General features: G+C 48.8%; 1 protein-coding gene across 2 annotated transcripts in view; it reads right to left on the bottom strand.

The window, feature by feature from the left end:
- Positions 1-18,754, bottom strand: part of Carm1 (coactivator associated arginine methyltransferase 1) — a 44,470-nt gene extending 25,716 nt beyond the window's left edge. For both annotated transcript variants that reach the window (XM_055601496.1, XM_055601495.1), the window contains exon 1: positions 18,532-18,754. In XM_055601496.1, the coding sequence (XP_055457471.1) occupies positions 18,532-18,754 (223 nt within the window). The remainder of the gene's footprint in view (positions 1-18,531) is intronic.
- Positions 18,755-18,788: the final 34 nt, after the last annotated feature.

Raw genomic sequence — 18,788 nt, forward strand, 5'->3', positions numbered from 1 at the left:
ACACACACACACACACACACACACACACACACACACACACACACACACCCTGGAGGGTTGAGCTGGATATGTTGGTTCATATCAGTCACACTCATGCCAGAGTTATCATTCCTTTCTGCAGAGTCCCTAAGAGGAACTACAGGTTATGGGTGGTAACACTCCTTGTCTGGAGGTTCTCCAATGGGTGTCAAAAAGAGCACAAAGAATGGACCCTGGGGGCTGGAGATATGGCTCATGGTTAAGAGCACCATCTGCTCTTATAGAGGTTCTGAGTTCAACTCCCAGCAACCACACGGGGTGGCTCACAACCATCCATAATAGGATCTGATGCCCTCTTCTGGCCGGCAGGCATACATGCAGCTAGAGCACTTACATACATAAAATATATAAACCTTTAAAAAAATGGTCCCTGGGGCCTCAGCTCCTACCGCTTTGGTGGTGAGGGGTGTGGGCCCAAGCTACAGCTTGTAATTTACAATAAAAAGAACCTCATGTATTTAAAAAAAAAAAAAAAAAAAAAAAAAGGTCCCTGAAAAAGAAAAGATGGAGTCCCTGAACTGATGGGTTTGAACAATGCTGAGGACACCAATCTAGGCTACCAGAGCCTGATCATTTCAAATCCTGTGGCCAAGGAATAAGAGTCTAGGGTGACAAGGGACAGCTGCATAGTACAAGTAGGGGCCACTAACGATTCCCTATGATAAAAAGACCTTCAAGACAGTCTGTGTTGTTTCCTAGGAAAAAGTCCCTCATTTATCCATATCATATATCCCCAATTGCTGCTACAAGACAGCCACCTAACACTTTACAAAGACCCCTCATTTCTTCATATGTCACCAATTCAATCAGAGGTTAAGGATCTTATTCAAGGTCATTCAGTGAAATGGATTCCGGTGACTGTCTTCAGAGTTACTGCTCTTGACCAATGTGCTTGGTCTTGAAAGAATCCTTGAAAGAATCCTGGAGTGGCCACATTTCTCTAAAGAAGAGCCAGATAGTAAATTCTATGAGTTATTCTAGGAGTGTAACTCAGTGGTAAAACTCTTGCTGAGTATGTGTTCAGCCTGGGGTGGTATCTCCAGACTGAAGAGGCCCCAGGCTGAACACCTGTAAGGATTATTTTTGTCAGCCAGGTGTGGTGGTTCACACCTTTTATCCCAGCACTTGGGAGATACAGACAGGTGGATACCTAAACTTGAGGCCAGCCTGATCTACAAATTGAGTCCAGGATAGCCAGGGCTACAAGAGAAACTGTCTTGAAAAACCAAGGATGCTCTGTGCCACAATGACTCATGTGGCCTGCAGTAGACTTCGAGAAGTAAACAAATGACTATGTCATATTGACTGTGTCAAGATGTCAAGATGTCAATACAACTTTATTGACAAAACCAGGCAGAAAAACCAGGTTTACTTCGTAGGACCTTCATGCTTAGAATTACAGGTGTAGTGTTAAAAACCTTTCTGCTCCTTTGCTCACCAGACATGAGGCGAGGACATCCACCTCCCATCACAGCCATGAAGGACTCATGGCACGAAGCTATGCAAGCCAGAATATGCACAGCTGACTTGCATTATCTCCAGCCTGGCGAGGAGACTGGGACAAACCCTTCAGTGAATGCAGGGAGCCTGCAGAGCAGTGGTTCTCAACCTTCAGGACGCTGTGACCCTTACCACAGTTCCTCACACTGTGGTGACCCCCAGCCATACGATTAATTTCATTGCTACTTCGTAACTATAATTTTGCTACTATTATGAATTATAATGTAAATATTTTTGGAGATACAGGTTTGCCATGGGGGTCATGATCCACAGGTTGAAAAGCACTGCTGTAGGAGGGCTGCCAAGTCGAGGGGCAGGATGATGCCTAGGCAGACATATAACTCCAAAGCCTAGAGGCTCCCACAGCCATGGAGCACCAGGAGGATTCTTCAGCTAGGAAACATGGAAGAGAACTGGGTGGATGTGGACGGGTAAAGGGACAAGCTACCCTTTCCCCACCTGACCAAGAACACCTCTAATACATGCCCCAGCCCTGTTGCCTCCCCTAGGCCGGCAGAAGCTAGGGGACCCTGAGGTCCAGGAGCCCTGCCCCAGATCCCAGGGGTGTGCCAAGCCTCTGTAACTTTGTGGTCTACCCGGCTAGTCATGTACTTCAGCCCAACTGCCGGACTTTCCTTTGCTTAATATCATCCCCACTGTGCACACTCAGAAGGCAGCAGGCAGAGGATCACTTGAGCTCATGAGTTCAAAACCAACCTTGATGGCATAGTGAGATCCTTCTCAAAACAAACATGCCAGGTGTAGGGGCTCACACCTAGTACCTAGCACTTGGGAAGCTAAAGTTCACCTTGGAGAATCAACTTGAGTTTGAAGCCAACATGGGCTACATGATGAGTTCCAGGTGAGCCTGGATTACAGAAGAAAACTATTGAGAAAACAAAGAGGCCTGGGAGATGAAAAGCTGGGTAGATGGCCTGCAGCTGTACTCCCAGCATTTCTGGAGGGACACAGAAGGCAGGGATAGGAGAATTACCCAGAAGCTCACAAACCAGCTGACCTGAAAGAGTATATTGGCAAAAACGATACTTTACTTTAAAACAAGGAATAAGGTCAGAAGCAACACCCAGACATTGGCCTCTGACCTCTACACAATATGCCACGATACATGCACCCATGCACACACACAAAGAAACAACAAAAACAACCTCACTAAAAACTTCAGCAAATAAAAATAACACTCATGGCCTCCTGGTGTCTCAGAGTCTTTAGTAAGAAGTTTCAAATCCACATGGGCTCATAGGCCCTCTGCAGCATCTTCTACTTCACTGAACCCCTCTGGTCCAGCCACTGGCTCACTGGCTTTCCCCAGTCTCTCTTCCCTCCAGTATGGACAAAAGTCCTCTCTGGTTGCTGCGGTTCTTGGACAGAAACACCTTTGCCCTTCCCATATGTCCTTGTCATTTCTTCCCAGAGATCTTCTAGCATTTTCTGGACAAGTTCCCACTGCACAGTGGAGCTTGTTACACTTCTTCTGGCCCAGTGCCGGGCATGTGGAGCTACTCCACTTAAAGGAAGGATGCTGGTCTTCACGGTGCCCCCAGAGCAAGAGTTCTCAGTGTGTGGAGGCACAAAGGCTCCATACTCTGCCCTGTCCATACCTAAGGGTGACTGGAGATCTTTCCATTGCTTGAAGGTCACTGGTCCCTACCCCTCTGCCTAGAAAGCAATTGGGCAAGCAAGAATTCCCTGATGCCTTAGGCTGTCAAAGCTGGGTTCGTGAAAACAGCAGGAGTGGGCAAGACCTGGAACAAAGAAAGCTCTTCTCCACTAAAACTTTCTATCTGCACAATTTGAGGGAGGAGGGACAACAGGGGGACACTAAAAAAAGTTACTTCTCGAGGTGGGACAAAGGATAACAACACCTCACACCTTTGCCTTCCCAGCAGGAAGTGTAATTATTGCCACAGTGGAGGAGCAACTAAAGCTGCCCATCTTCGGCACTTACTGGGAGGCACACACAAGGACCAAGTATGAAGTCCTTCCTGGAATCACATAACCAAGTACAACAGAGCTCTTTTCCTGAAGAACCACTGCACAGTAAGAGGAGGGTTGGGGGAAAAGAAACCCACTCCTGGGGTTGTAGACTTCACACACATCCCACCAACCTCTCACCAAGACCAAGATGAAACCCTGAGGCCACTTGGTGCTTCAGCCAGTACACCAAGCACCAGGGACAGGTCCAGCTGGAACAAACAGATTAGGTCTTGTTTCACATGCTGAGAGCCAGTGAAGGTGGGAGGCGCCAGTGAGAAGACAAGAAAGCAGGAAAAAGGACTGAGAGCTGGAAGGGAGGGAGACAGGCTGAGGCACAGGGATAGGGTGTAAGTTGCATTCCAAACAGCCCTGTTCCCCAGCCTCCCGCTCCAGACCCTGAAGCGACTGCCTCCAAACCACTGGCCACCAAAGGTCCCTCCTCTATCCTGTGTGGCGAGGCTGTCCCTGTGGGGCCACCCAGCTAAGAAAAGGCTAAGATGACTCTAATCTAGGAGAACCACACTGACCAGCTATAATCCTGCATCATGGTTCCTTCATCTGTCCAAGGTGATCCTAACATTCCCAGGGAAAGAAGACTGACATAACCCCCAGGGAAAGCCAGGTAGCCAATGGAAGGGTGGTTTTGAGAGCAAGCTGTTTACATTTATCTGTGAAGTGGGCCCAGAGGGAAAGCCTATCCCCCTGCTGTGTGATGGAAGTGAACATGACCATCATCACTGCTTAATACAGAAGTAGTCATGATAGCTGTCACCAGTATAGATCACCAGTGTAGATCTCAGTTCCTGTCACTGACAGGCTGGTCTAGGAGCTCAGCCAGATCTTCCTCCTGCTGTAACCTAAAGCAGATGATCTGCTCTCCTTAGAGAGGCTGGGAAGCAGCTGTGACAGTCTGCCTGCCCTGGGGCACCTGAGGACTATGAGGTCACCCTGGGCTCTTCTGTCCTTGCCAGGGAAAACACTAGCTCTTTTCTCAGGCCTCTAGACCAGGAAACTTCCTTTGCCTTCCTTATCCTACACAGCTCTACTTGCAGGCATGAACAAAGATATCTTCAGACTCGGTATAAGAAAGCCTTGAGCACTACAAAAGATAGCTAACTAAATAAATGAACAAATGAATGGTCAACTTAAAAAAAAAGGAGGTTTTGACTTGTGGTAGTACATGGCTTTAATCCCAGCACTTCAAGGTAGAGGAAGGTGGATCTCTGCCTTTGAGGCCAGCCTGGTCTACATGTTGACAGTTGAGAGTTCCAGGAAAAACAGGGGTACACAGAGAGATGAAAACTGGGCTGGGGAATATGAGTCAAGTTAGTACAGTATCTGTTATGAAAGCACAAAGACCTGAGTTCAAAACCCAGAACACACCAAGCAGTGGTGGTGTAGGGCTTTAATCCCAGCACGTGGGAGGCAGAGGCAGAGACAGGTGGATCTCTGTGAGGCCAGCCTGGTCTACAAAGTAAATTCCAGAATAGGCAGGGCTACACAGAAAACCCCTGTCTCAAAAAAAACCAAACCAAACCAAACAAAAACCAGAACCCAAATTAAGAAACTAGAATGGGCCAGGCAGTTGGTGGCTGACGCTTTAATCCTAATACTAATCCCAGCAGAGGGAAGCAGCTCTCTGAGTTCAAGACCAGCCTTGTCTATAGAGTTTCAGGATAGCCAGGGCTACACAAAGAAACCCTATCTCGGAAAACAAAACAAAAGTGGGCTAGGACAATGCTCAGCAATTAATAGCACTGGCTACTCTTCTAGAAGATTGGGATTCAGTTCCTAGCACCCCCATGGCAGCTCACTTCCTGTGTATCTGACACCCTTTTGTGGCCTCCATGGGCACTGCACACAAACAGGCAAGCAAAATACTCATAAAATAAAACTAACTCTTTTTAGAAAATAAAAAATAGGGCCTGGAGAGATGGCTTAGCGTTAAGAGCACTGGCTGCTCTTCCAGAGAACCCAGACTCAATTCCCAGCACCCACACGGCAGCTCACAGCTGTCTATCACTCCAGTTCCTGGGGTTCTAACACCCTCAAACAGACATACATGCAGGCAAAATACCAGTGCATATAAAATAAAAACAAATCATTGAAAGAAAAAGGAGGAGGAAGAGGAAAAGAAGAAGAAAAACCAGTGGTGGTACACATTTGCAATCCCAGTGTTAGGAAGGCAGGGATTCAATTAGTGAAGAGATTGTGGGAGAGAAATGAAACCACAAAGCTGTCCTCTGGCCTCCACATTCACACCACGGCATGGGTTACCCACACCTACAACACTGGCTTGCAAACACAATGATTGCTAACACTTTTTAACGAACTAAACTGGATGGCACCTGAAGAACACCACTGGAGGTTACACTCTGGCCTCTGCACACACATGGGCAAGCCACACACACACACACACACACACACACACACACACACACACCAAGCCACATGCAATACAGGTTTAAAAAAAAAGAAGGGATAGGGATAGAGGAGTAGGAGGGGCCAGTGTGGAAACAATTCCAATAAGCACTGTGGCTGCCCCAGGAAGGGAGTACTTTTCAAGCCAGCCTTCCACCAGCTCTGTGCACACAGGACAGTGAACACTGATCCAGCTGGGCCAGGGCTTTGGGGGTGTGGCCAGGAGTGCAGATGACAGGAAGAGTAGACAAGACAAATGGAACATAGGTGTGCCTGTACTCCTGAGTGACTGGGCCAAGGAAGGTAACAGTGCACAAGGAAGATTAGTAGGGCTTTTCATAACACACCCTCCTGAGCCAGTAGAACTTCTACCCTGGACAAAGAAGATAACTACAGTGTTGGCTGCTGTGAGGCCTGACTCTGAACCTTGCTGCACTGGGGAGATCGGGGGCACAGGGTAGCTCTGCTCCTCCACGAACAGTTCTCCCAGAGGCAAAAGCCACTCTCCTCTCTCTAGCCAGTGTGAAGGAGGTAGGGAGGGCTGAGCTGCAGGTCAGGTTGCCCCAGGCAGCCTGCTCTAGGCTGCATTCCAGGCAGCTGTCAACTGGGAAAGCGCCCCACCCCCTTTATGGCCAAAGGCCAAACTAGCTCTAGGGTCAGTCAGAGCAAACTCAAACTTTGTCTAGAAAAATCAAACAGGTCTTGGCCCAGAGTGTTGTCATGAGGATGGACACGCCCTGTGCCTGGGGGCAAACTGCAGGGTGGAGTTAAGACAAAGAACCCAACTCAGCACAGTGGGCAGAGGAGTGGAATGGAGGGCCCCAGAGAAAATTCTAGGCAAAGCAAAAGTAAACATAGCATATAGGTGTGTCTCCACCACCTTACTACATTTCCCAGTTTACCTATCAAATGGTGGCTCCTAGACCTAGCTTACCTGGAAGGCCCTTATAGCCAAAGAGATGAAGCAGAAGTCAGCCTCGCAAAGCACTTGTGGTCTCTTGGGAGGCATGTCCAGCTGGTGTGTGAGGCTTTGTGCACGCTAGCTGGGCAAGCTGCTCTCCTGGGCATGTCCAAGCCATGTCCAGCTCCTCCTTTAGGGATGGTGAATGAGGGTGTAGATGGCACCTTTACCACTGAGCCATGGACAAGCCCCTGAAGGAATTTAGGTGGGGTTCTACTGTTGTTGGTCTTTCTGCCATTTCAATATAGCCTCCAGGGCTGACTCCCCGAGTTAGCATAAAGTGACCCCAGTGGCACCTATAACACTTGGCAGGAATTACATCACAGCACCCATGAAGTCTTTAATGGACAAATTACTTCCAGAGGCCTGAAAGGCCAGGGTGGGATAAAGCGTGTGGGAGAGCAGTAGGAAGGACCTCAGGGACCTCAACACATAGCCCAAGGGTGGCTGCTGCGAGATTAAATTGCCAGAAGAGGCTACACAGTCCACCGCAGAGAGGTGGGAGTTAGGTAGGGAACAGCACTTGCTTAGCTGCAGGCCACAGTCCTTGTTTCTGGGAAAAACAGGATGTTCTGGGGCTGCAAGTCAGCCAGAAAGGCCTCCAATAGGTCCTTGAGGACTCCAGGAGTACAGGATGGTTGAGTTACAAGGGCTAAATCCCACCCAGGCTCAAAGCCTGCCTCTCCAGACAGGGCTCCAGATGTGGGGTAGGCTAGAGGGAGGCCACAGCTGCCTGCAGTGGCAGTGGAACACAGCAGTGCAGCCAAGACAGGCGGTTTGCTTGAGGACTCTGGAACAGCCTGCCTTGGCCAGTCAGTGACGCAGAACGAAGATGGGGATCTCAAGGGAGCCCAAGTCACAGGCATGAGTAAAGTAACTAGTGTCAGCAGAACCTGAGGAGTGAAAGAAAGAGGGGAGGAGGGCAGCATGAGAGCGGCAGGCCTGGTGGATAAATGCAGGCTGTAGGAGCAAACAACTGGCCCCACCTCCATGTGTAACAAGGAGAGGAGAGCCACATCTACTAGGACTCCCTAGGAAGACATGCCAACCCGCTAGGATGTGCAGATAGTGAAAGACAGTCAATGGGGACCGAGGAAATAGTTCAGTGGGTAAAAATGTGGATAAAATGCAAGAGGACCTGAATTCAAATAAATAACTAAATAAAGTGGAAAGTGAGGACAAGACCCTCAGGGTCAACCTCTGGATTCCACACAAGTGTACTCACACGCATATAAACCACACTCATTCGAGGGATCAGAGATGTAGCTCAGTTGGTAGAGTGCTAACATACATGATACTCTCCCTGGATTCTATCTCCAGCACCCAAAGAACTGAGGTGGTGGCTCAGACCTGTTACCCCAGTACTCAGAAGGCAGAGGCAGAGGTGGGACAATCAGCAATTCAAGGTTATCCTTGGTTCTATAGTGAGTTCAAGGCCAGCCTAAGCCCCACGGACCATGTCTCAAAAAAACAAAACCTTTCTTGGTTTCTAAGCACAGGGTATAAATAGGTGCTAAGTGGGCAAGCCTAGAAGGACGCTGAGGGCCTGATCTTGCTATTTCCAGGACCTTGAATCCTGAAGCTACCCAAGAAGTTTTTCATTTTCATTTTATTATTTATTTATTTATTTTCAGGTTTTTAAGGCAGGGTTCCTCTATGTAGTTTTGGCTGTCCTGGAACTCTGTAGACCAGGCTGGTCTCAAACTCAGAGATGCACCTGCCTCTGCCTCCCAAGTGCTAGGATTAAAGGTTGTGCACCACCACACCCAGCCTTTATTACTTTTCAAAAATATATTTTATTTATTTTTATATTATGTGTATGGGTATTTTGCCTACATATATGGCTATGAAATAGGTGTGTGCCTGGTGCCTAGAGAAAGCCAGAAGAGGGAACTAGATCCCCTGAAAGTAAAGTTACAAACAGTTGTGAGCTGCAATGTGGGTGTTAGGAATTGAACCCAGGTCATCTGGAAGAGCAGCCAGTGCTCTTAACCACTGAGCCATCTCTCCAACCATCACTGCTGCTGCCACTAGCCCCTCCCCCAAGAGTTCTTAAAAGGTTGACATAGGAGCAAGTTCTAGGGCAAATGCCACAGCTGGCTGCTATAGACACATATCTGCTTGGGGGCCACCCGACCTTTATGACCTTTACTGACTGGACTACCTAGGACTCAAAACCCTTCCATATTACTGGAGGACTTAAGAACTCATTCACTTAGCCAAGGTCACAAGGTCATGATTCTGCCACGCAGGTCCCCAGCAGCTTCTGGCCCAGAGTCAGGACAGAGAGGAGAGGACTGCCTAGCCTGCTGTGACAGGAACCCCAGGAAAAAAGGCCCCAGCGTGCTAGGCAACTGAGGCAGTGCTGTTCATTCAGGACTGCCTTCTTGTTCCCCATCCTCCCCGATGGATGGCTCCCAGCTCTGTGGTTAGGCTAGCCTTTCCTCTTAGCAGCCATCCTCCTCAGCTGCCTCTCAGGCCCTGTTCCTGGCAGGGACAAATAGGACAGGTTCTTTGTCAACATTCTGTCTGCCTCAAAGACAGGAGTCTACTAGATGGGGACGGCATGTGACTTTACAGGACTGTGAGTCTGGATACAGATGTCCACCCCGGCCAAAGCCGCTTTCAGCCAGCTGGCCGTCCCCAACAAGACACTGGGATGTCTTGTTGTTTTAAACGATGGCCCAGTACAGCCCTTTACCGTGAGAGAGGGCAAAGAGACAATGATTGAGCCCTCCTCTACCCCATTTCTTCATTTAGGACACTCTTACAATAAAGCTCCTGCCCTCTTTGGCCATGCCCAACCTAGAAGCTCACTCCCAGTGCAGGTCTGTGGAGACACTGGGTCACACTCTACCCTAATACTTGACTCTTGTCAGCTCGTTCTCATAACAATCCTCTCTGAGAAAGTTGTGCAAATTCAATTTTACAGCAGAATAAATGTAAGGAGAGTGACCAGGAAAAACTTGACAGTGAGCCCTGAGTTCCACTGTGCCATGGGCTAACTCCAGGCAACTGTAAAGCTCCTCTAGTGACCAGCCTCCTTCCAATTTTAGAAAGGGATTCCTGGGATGGAGAGATGGCTCTTCTTCCAAAGGTCCTGAGTTCAAGTCCCAGAAACCACACAACGGCTCATAACCCTCTATAATGAGATTGGGTGCCCTCTCCTGGTATGCAGGCACACATGCAGGCAGAGTACTGTATAATGATAAATAAATAAATCTTTAAAAAAGAAAGAAACAAAGAAAGGGATTCCTGTGCAATCTCCGACCTCTTCTCCAACCTCTGAGGAACAAGCAAAGTGAATTTGCTTGTTTGTTGCAGAGCTGGGGACAGGAGCCAGGACCTCCAGCATGCCAGAGAGGCACCTGACCCCTCAGTTCCAGCCCCACCCAGGCTGGGACATACAAGCTACGTGATAACTGATTTATCAAGTATGGAACCTGGGCATTACCTCAGATGTCTTCATATCCCCAAGATGCCCAGAGCAGTGACTTTCACTAGTGGAAAGCAGGAGCAATCTCAGGCACATGTCCTCCTTGGGGCAACAAATGAAACCAACTACACCAATATGACTGCACCTCTAAGGATGCCATCATCACCCTGCCCTTTAGAAGGCCTCGCCTGCTCATTCAGACTCCATGGTAGGCTCTGGGGCTGCTGACCTCTCTTTCATTTCAGTTTCTCACGCATGAGACCCAACTCAAGCCTGGTCAGTTCTTTCTCATTCATGAATTCTCAGAGTCCTGGAGGGTCTAACCAGGCAGGAGCTCACAGGGCAGCTACAACCATGACACAATGTGACCCAGCCAAATTTTTAAAACGCCTCCACACCAACTCTGAGAGGTGCAGCTGTCCCCCATCTCTACAGGTGGGAGGGCAGGTGAAATCTGAGGTCACAGCCACTGACTTCTGACCTCACACCTCAGCAAAATGGGTTCAGTCTTGGAACCTCACAGCTGGGAGGACAGCTCAGCTGTCTGGCACTTGCCTACACCTGTATGTACAAGACCTTGAATGCCACCGGCAGCACTGCGGTAAATACAAACAAAGCCATGAGGGGCTTTGTGAACTCAGGTTCAGAGTCCTGAGCTGTCTGAAGCTCGTCCCAAGCTCAACTCTCCACGCAGCACAGCTGGGCATGCCCTTCCTCTCAGCCCATTTCCTAAGAGTCTTGTTCCCAGGTTCTCCGGCAGACCCCGGTATACAGCAGATGCCCTGGGCAAAACTACAGCTGCCACAGAGGATCTCCTGAGGTATCACATCTGTTAAACCAAGCTGGTGCCTTGCTCAGTCTTTTCCTGATGAAAGCAGGCAAGCAGGCATCATTCTGTGTCTGCTCCCCCAGTCTAGGTACCATGTGGAAGTCATGGCTCAGTGCCTGCTATTCACGGTCTCACCAGGTTTTGAGGCCATGAGTATGGCTGAGGTACAGCTGCCTCCATGACACACTCAAGCAAGCTTGCGTGGATCTATGTGGAGAAATGTGTAACTGACCATGTGAGTAGGCTGTGTAGAGACTATAAAGAGCTCCACACGGCAGCTGAAGAATTCTGTAAACATACAGTTTAGGTCACAGCACACTGTCCAATGACAGGAAAACTAAATTAGACTATCATGTCCAAAGAACAGCTGAGAACAGTGGTTCTCAACTTGTGGGTCATGACCCCTTTGGGTCACATATCAGATATTTATACTGCAATTCATAACAGTAGCAAAATTAGTTATGAAATTGCCAATAAATAATTTCATGGTTGGGGTCACCACAACATAAGGAACTGCATTAAAGGGCCACAGCACTAGGAAGGTTGAGAACCACTGCTGTGGGGCTTTGGGTCTGCGTATGACCCAGGTAGGGGTAAAGAGGGCAAGGGCTGGAGGGCAGGAACCTGGGACCACAGCTATTGGCAGACAGCCCAAACTTATCGGCCTAAGCGGAAAGGCTGGACTTAATGAGAAAACATTATGCACACATAGGAGAGGACACCTGAGTTCAAAAAGCTGCTCTATGGGAGGTACCAAAGCAGAGCAACCAGGCGAGGTTGGGGGTGGTTGTAAAGAGGAGGAAGGCAACACACCTCAGCCGACTCAAAGCCTGTGGTCTGGGCTGACATTCAGAACAGCTGTTGAGAAATACAAGTCAGACTTTGATGTGAAATCCTCTCAGAAACAAATAAATGAGTAAGATTGGGGAGGGGTGCCGAGCCACGGCTCACCAGATGGAGAGCACTGCTCTTGCAGAGGACCTGGCTTCAATTCACAACACCCGGATGACTCACAGCCTCCTAGAACCACAGTTCCAAGGGGTCTAACACCCTCTTCCGACTCCCGTCAGCATCAGGCGCTGATGCAGAGCTCATACATATGTATTCAGATGAACTGCTCAAAGAGTGCAAAATAAATCTAAACAAAAATTCTACATTTATGTATAGGGAGACAACACCATGTGCCAGGGTTCATGTGCAGAGATTGGAAGACAGCTGTGGGGGTCACCTCTCTCCTTCCATCCAGCCTTAATTTGCTCCACCGTCACTGCAAGAGTCCATCTGCTGGTTAGTAATAAACTTGAAAGTCTCCATCAAAAAGTCCTTTTTACATTATTTATGGACATGAATGTTTTGCCTGCATGTATGTATGTGCACTATGTATGTACATGTATGTCTGTATGTCCTTGCTCCTGTGGAGGTCAGAAAAAGAACTGGAGTTATGGATGTTTGTGAATCACTATGTGAGATCTGGGATTTGAGACTAGAACCTATAACAACAAGAGCTCTTCACAGCTAAGCCAACTCTCCAGCACCTGTAAAACATCTGGGGGACAGGGGAAATGGTAAACTGGGTGTGGTGGCATACACCTTTAATCCCAGCTCTTGGGAGGCAGAAGCAGCAGATCGGAGCCTGGTCTACACAGCTGTTCCAGGAAAGCCGGGTACACAGAAAAACCTTGTCTCAGAAAACAAAACAACAAGCTGGCTGTGGTGAAGAATCCCAACAATCCCAGTGCTGTGACGTATATGTGAGTATATGTGAGTATTTCTGGAGTGCACTGACCAGCCAGCTCCAGGCCGACTGCAGGCTAAGAACATGCCTTAGCTGATAAAGTGCCATATAAACATAAGGTCCTGAGGTTAGCCCCGAGGGCAGGTGGAAAAACTCAGTGTGGTGGTTCATGGAAGCACCAGGCCATTGAGCAACACTGTCTTTTATTTATTTGTTTGTTTTTCGTTTGGTTGGTTTTTTTTTTGAGACAGGGTTTCTCTGGGTCTCCTTTCCTAGATCAGGCTGGCCTCCAACTTACAGAGATCCACTTGCCTCTGCCTCCTGAGTGCTATTATTAAAGGTGAGCACCACCACCACTAGCCAATACTACAGGTTTTATATGACAAGATGGTCTTGGCTGACTATTCCTTGTGGACTAGTGATCATTTTTTTTTTCCAACCCCTACAAACTATAAATGCTTCTAGCTCTGACTGTATAAAGACAGGCCACAGGCTTCATTTTGCTAACAGGCCAGGTTTACACTGTTCTTTCCCTGACTGACCCCAAGCTCAAGCACTTGAGTTGGGCAACAGGAGTGCATGCAGAGCCTGTTATAAGGTAAGTACAAAATAAATGACAACAGACATAAGCAATGTACAGGTGACAGAAGATGTTCTTTCTGGTATTACTAACCAGAAACTTCATCCTATCTTGACAATAAAGCAGAATAATGCCTGGCCTCATAACAAATGCTCAGGAGATGTCAGAGGAAAGTCACAATGCCCCTGGTCCTATGACTGTATAGTCTAGCTGTAACACAAGTCTGACCTTGAACTCACTATGTAGCCCAGGCTGGCCTTGAACCCCAGTTCCCCCGCCACAGTCTTCTCAGTGCTGGGATTACAGGTGTGCAACAGCATGCCTGGTTGATACAGGGGTTATGCCAGATTGTTTTATGCATGTTAGGTAGACACTCTGCCAACTAAGTGACAGCCCAACCTCAACACAGGTTTCTTCAGCCTTTCCACACTGGATGTCCCTCACCGAAATGACATCAGCCCTCTCCTATCAGACAAGGTCTAGGCAAGGCATTTCTTCTGAAGAATTGCTGATCAAGACAGAAAAATGACCTGGGCATCTCTACATGGGAGGATGCCAGGCCAAGCAACTGCAGGTAAACCCTGCTCTCCTCTTAGCCAGCTCAGCCTGGGCTTTTCCGAGAAGAGCCTCCTTCCAGGGGTGGCAGTATTCCTGTAGAAGCTATGCCAACACTTCCTCAAGGCCAGGAAAAACCCCTGCCAGGGAGAGTGGCCTGGTTTTGGTAGCTGCCTGCCATGTGGCTAATCTCATGAATAACAGCCAGAGTGATTTCATATGCCAGGAGAGTCGGGCAGGACAACCACTCTGCAGGGAGACCAGAATGATGCCTTCTGCAGCTGGTTGCCACATTTCTCAATGAAAGGTACCACTGCAGACGACGGAACTCTCATCATGGTGTAAAAAAATGAAGGGGGCACCCCAGAAAATCAGCTCTTTCCTATGCTACCCTGATGTTACGGCCGGGACGAAGGCTCAGTGAGTACAATGTCTGCCTACAATACACAAAGCCATGGGTTCTATCCTCAGCACTGCATAAACCAGCATGGTGCTACACCTCTGCAGTCCTAGCCCTGGGGAGATGAAGGCAAGAGGGTTAGGAATTCATGGTCACTAGCTACACTGTAAATCTGAGGCCATATGAAACAGCCAAAAACTTTGTCTCAAAATAGTAGTAACAATAATATAAAATAAAAATAACATCTGCAAAAATGTTGGGTGTGGCTATAATCTAAATACATTGTATTCACAGAAATGCACTGTTGACAAACACTTGCTACAAATCACTCCTCCAGACAGCCCACCAGAGGGATCCTGATTATGGGCTGAGAAGTGTTGCTGCAGGTAAGGAAACGGGCACAGATAGGTCAAAAGGCCGCCCAAAGGTTATGTGGCTGACTAGCACCTGTCACACTCCTGAGTTCAGTTCAGGGCCCTTACAGGACCCACAGAGATTTCTAGACATTTGAGGCACTAGAAGATTCTTTCAGGTATTCTGACAAACCCTTACAGCCCATGCACAAACTCATACCCTGGTGTCTGAAAACACAGGTGTCTGGAAGCATGCAGCCTCATGATGACAGAAGATAGTGTCTTCTGGATAAAGCATTGGGGCCCCAAGAAGGCTTTACATGACACCACCTCAAAACAAAACAAAAACAAAAGTAGAAAACAAGTGCATGGAGGCAAATGACAAGCCAAAGAAATGAAGGGTGTTTGCAGTTGATTATATAAAGCCAAACAGTACCTGGAGTCATACAAAAGGGGAAGCCATTTTCCCTCAGGAGATGATCAGAGGAAAAGTAGCCTTGGAGACATCCTGACTTCAGAGTTGTGGCCAGGAAATGAGAGAGAATATATCCCAACTACTCTAAGCCACCAAACTTGTGGTCATTTGTTACAGAGACCCTTGGAAATCAACACACCCAGCCTGGCCTGCCATCAGAACCCATGCTTAACCACACCCAAAAGTCAGGCAAGGTGGTACAAGTCCATCATCCCAGCAGGAAGGAAGCAGAAGCAGAATGGTGTTTAAGGCCACTTTAGGCTACATAGCAAGTTGAAGGTCAGCTTGGAAAACATAAGATTGCCTCAAAAATGGCTCAGTGGGCAAGGGCACTTGCCAACAAGTCTGATGAGCTGAATTTGATCCCCAGGACTGCTACAGTGGAAAGAGAGAACCAACTCCCACAATCTGTCCTCTACTCTCCGCATGCTCACTGTTGCTCGAACCCCCTACACGCACACACACACATAAATAAACGTAATAAACCAGGCATGGTGACTCCTGCCTGTAATCCCAGCACTCAGGGGCAGAGGCTACCCAGAGAAACAGAAAAAGTAAAATAAAATAAATAAATAAAGGAAAGAAAGAAATGTAGTAAAAAATGGGAGAATCTTCACCCCAATGTCACTTTAGCCTAGAGCAGTAGTTCTCAAACTGTGAGTCAAGACCCCTTTGGGGGTCACATAACAGATATCCTGTATATGAAATATTTTACATTACAATTTGTTTTTGGTTTTGTTTTTTTTTTTTTTTTTTTTGAGGGGGGTGGTACGGGGTTCAAGACATGGTTTCTCTGTGTACCCTGGCTGTCCTGGAACTCACTCTGTAGACCAGGCTGGCCTCACACTCAAAGATTTACCTGCCGCAGCCTCCCAAGTGCTGGGAGCACCACCACTGCTGCTACAATTTGTAACAGTAACAAAATCACCCTTATGAAGTAGCAATTAATTTTATGGTTGGGGTCACCACAACTGTATTAAAGGAAGGTTGAGAACCACTGGCCTAGAAGTGAAAATTCTTTTTGGCTCTGAGAATATATCTGGGACTAAGAATTTTAAGAAACATGAACTTTCAACATCATTTCATTTATAAATAGTGTATAAACATGCATATATACATATGTATATGTAATTCTGTATAACTTTCAAAACTGTCATGATTTGGGGGAAGAAGAGAATCAGAGACTCTCAGTTGGCACAGGCTGGCTTGAACCTCTGCTCCTCTTTTGTTGACCTCACACGCCCTGGGGTTAGAGGTATATATAACCACTCTCCTTTCTGAGGACGAGCTCACTCCATAGCCATGCTGCTCTTAAACTGAGCTCCTTCACCCAGGCAAGGAAGATTATACCTTTAATCCCAGCACCTGGGAGGTATAGGAAGAAATATATCTGTGAGGCCAGCCTGGTCTACATAACTAGCTCCAGGATAGCCAGGACTACATTGAAAGGCCCTGTCAAAAAGACAAAACGAAACGACAAAAACAGCAACCTTCCCCTGCTTCAGTCTCCCAAACGCTGCGATAGAGGCCTGCACCACCACACCTGGTGATTCAGGATTGGTTTTTGGGTTCTGATGTTACTGGGGGTCTAATCTGAAGCCTCGAACTTGCTAGGTATATGTTCTAACTCATAACATATAAGTATGTTATACCTATATCCCCAATCCATGAATATCTTATTTATTTTTATATCACTGTTGGGAACAGAACCTACATCCTCACCCATGCTGGGTGCCCAGCCCACTTAGGTAATTACAGCAGAACAAGAACACAAACTGTTAAGACTCTTCTATAATAAAATGAACTAACAGAGGAAGCTTGGTTTGGGGAATTATGTGGGAACTAACAATTTTGTAAATGAAGTCTATAAAGAACAGTGCTTCTGTCAGGTTCATGTAAACTACCTAAGCCATCCAGAACTTTGCCTTAGTGATTGAGACAGCATTTGCCCATGTTGCCCAAGCTGTACTCAAACTCTGAATTCTCCTGCTTCAGCCTACAAAGTGTTGGTCCCACAGGCTTACACCACCACACCCAGTTTCCCAGAAGCATTTTCAAGGTAAGCCCTGGTACCCTGGCTTGCCAAAGTGGCTTGCTTAGGGGTCTGGGATCCTGAAGAGCTTCTTTCTTAACCAGTCCTGTACTCCCAATCTGTGAAATTCCCCCTTTCCTCCTGTGGTCAAGTAGACCCCAGCTCTGCGCAAGCCCCCAAAGATAGCCCACACTTGGGCACCAGACACACTCCAGTGTTTTCAAAGTCAAGGCAAAGAGAGGAGAAGCCATCTGAACAGACGGCTACACACATGTCCCTTCCCAACACCCCATTACCAGGGAGGGAGAAAAAATTCCACAGGCCAAAACCAATCCAGTCTTCCTTGGTGGCCCCTTAAGAGCAACAGTGAACGAAACCCTGGGAGACAAAGACCAATGAAACAGAATAGCAAAATGCCACTGAGGAATCCGCCAGAAGAAAGAGTAACAAGAGAAAGAATAAAAGGTGGAACTCCAAGAGCTCGGAGGGGAGGCATTCCCCCTTATTTCCCCCACTGAAACGTCAGCTTTTGAAGCAGTTTCTGATAATGTCACCAGCTTCTCAAGTCCTCAAAAAAGGCAGGAGGCGCGTGTCGAGGGAGGTGGCGTGTTACCTCTGGACTTCTAAAGCCGGCCGGCCATCAGCAAGCCGGCCCTCCCCTCTTCCACGTTTCCATGGGGGATGGGGGTGGGAAATCTCTCTCTCTCTCCCGATCTCTGTCCCCAGTTCTAAAGTTTACCCATCGAGCTGGGTGGGTGGGGGATCCCGAATCCCAAGTCCTCCTCCACAAGGGCGGCACCCAGTCTTCCCGGTGCTCCACACTGAAAGCCACTTTCCAAATGTCCGTGTCCGTGTGTGTGTGTGGAGGATGTCCCCTAAGATGAGATCCTAAAACCACACCCGCTCAAGAGCCTCCCCGATCGCTCCCTCCCCCAGTCCCCTCCGCATTCCCCCCAGAATCCTCGGGACCCCACTTCCTGCCACGCGCCCCCCCTCCCCCCAGGCCGCAAATCTCAGGCCCGCGACTCAGTTTCCCGCGCCCCTCTCGGGGCTCCTCCGCTCGCGTGCACACCCTTCCCTGCGATCTCGCCCGCCGGCAGCCGGAGCCTCGTGCACAAGCTCGGCCCGAGTCATCCCCCCCGCCGCACACCCCCCCGCCCAGGGCGCCCGCGCTGCCGGCCTCGTGGGCCGCCGTCCCCGGGGTGTCCCCGAGCACTCACGGCTGTAGAGGGCGATGCCCGCCGCGTCCGGCCCGGCGCGCACCTCCAGGCGCAGCGCCTGCTGCTCCGCGTGCCGCTGGATCTCGCCGTTCGCGTCGCCGATAGTGAGGAGGCGGGCGCCGGGGAACACCGACACTGTCGCGCAGGGCCCCGCGCCGCCCGGGCCCGCCACCCCCGCGCTCCCCGCTCCCGGCCCCACCGCCGCCGCTGCCGCCGCTGCCATCTTAGGTCCGGCTCCAGGCCCCGCTGCCGCCGCC

The sequence above is a fragment of the Psammomys obesus genome, unplaced genomic scaffold (genome assembly GCF_907164565.1).
Source record: "Psammomys obesus unplaced genomic scaffold, mPsaObe1.curated_primary_1811, whole genome shotgun sequence".
Taxonomy (NCBI): Eukaryota; Metazoa; Chordata; class Mammalia; order Rodentia; family Muridae; genus Psammomys; species Psammomys obesus.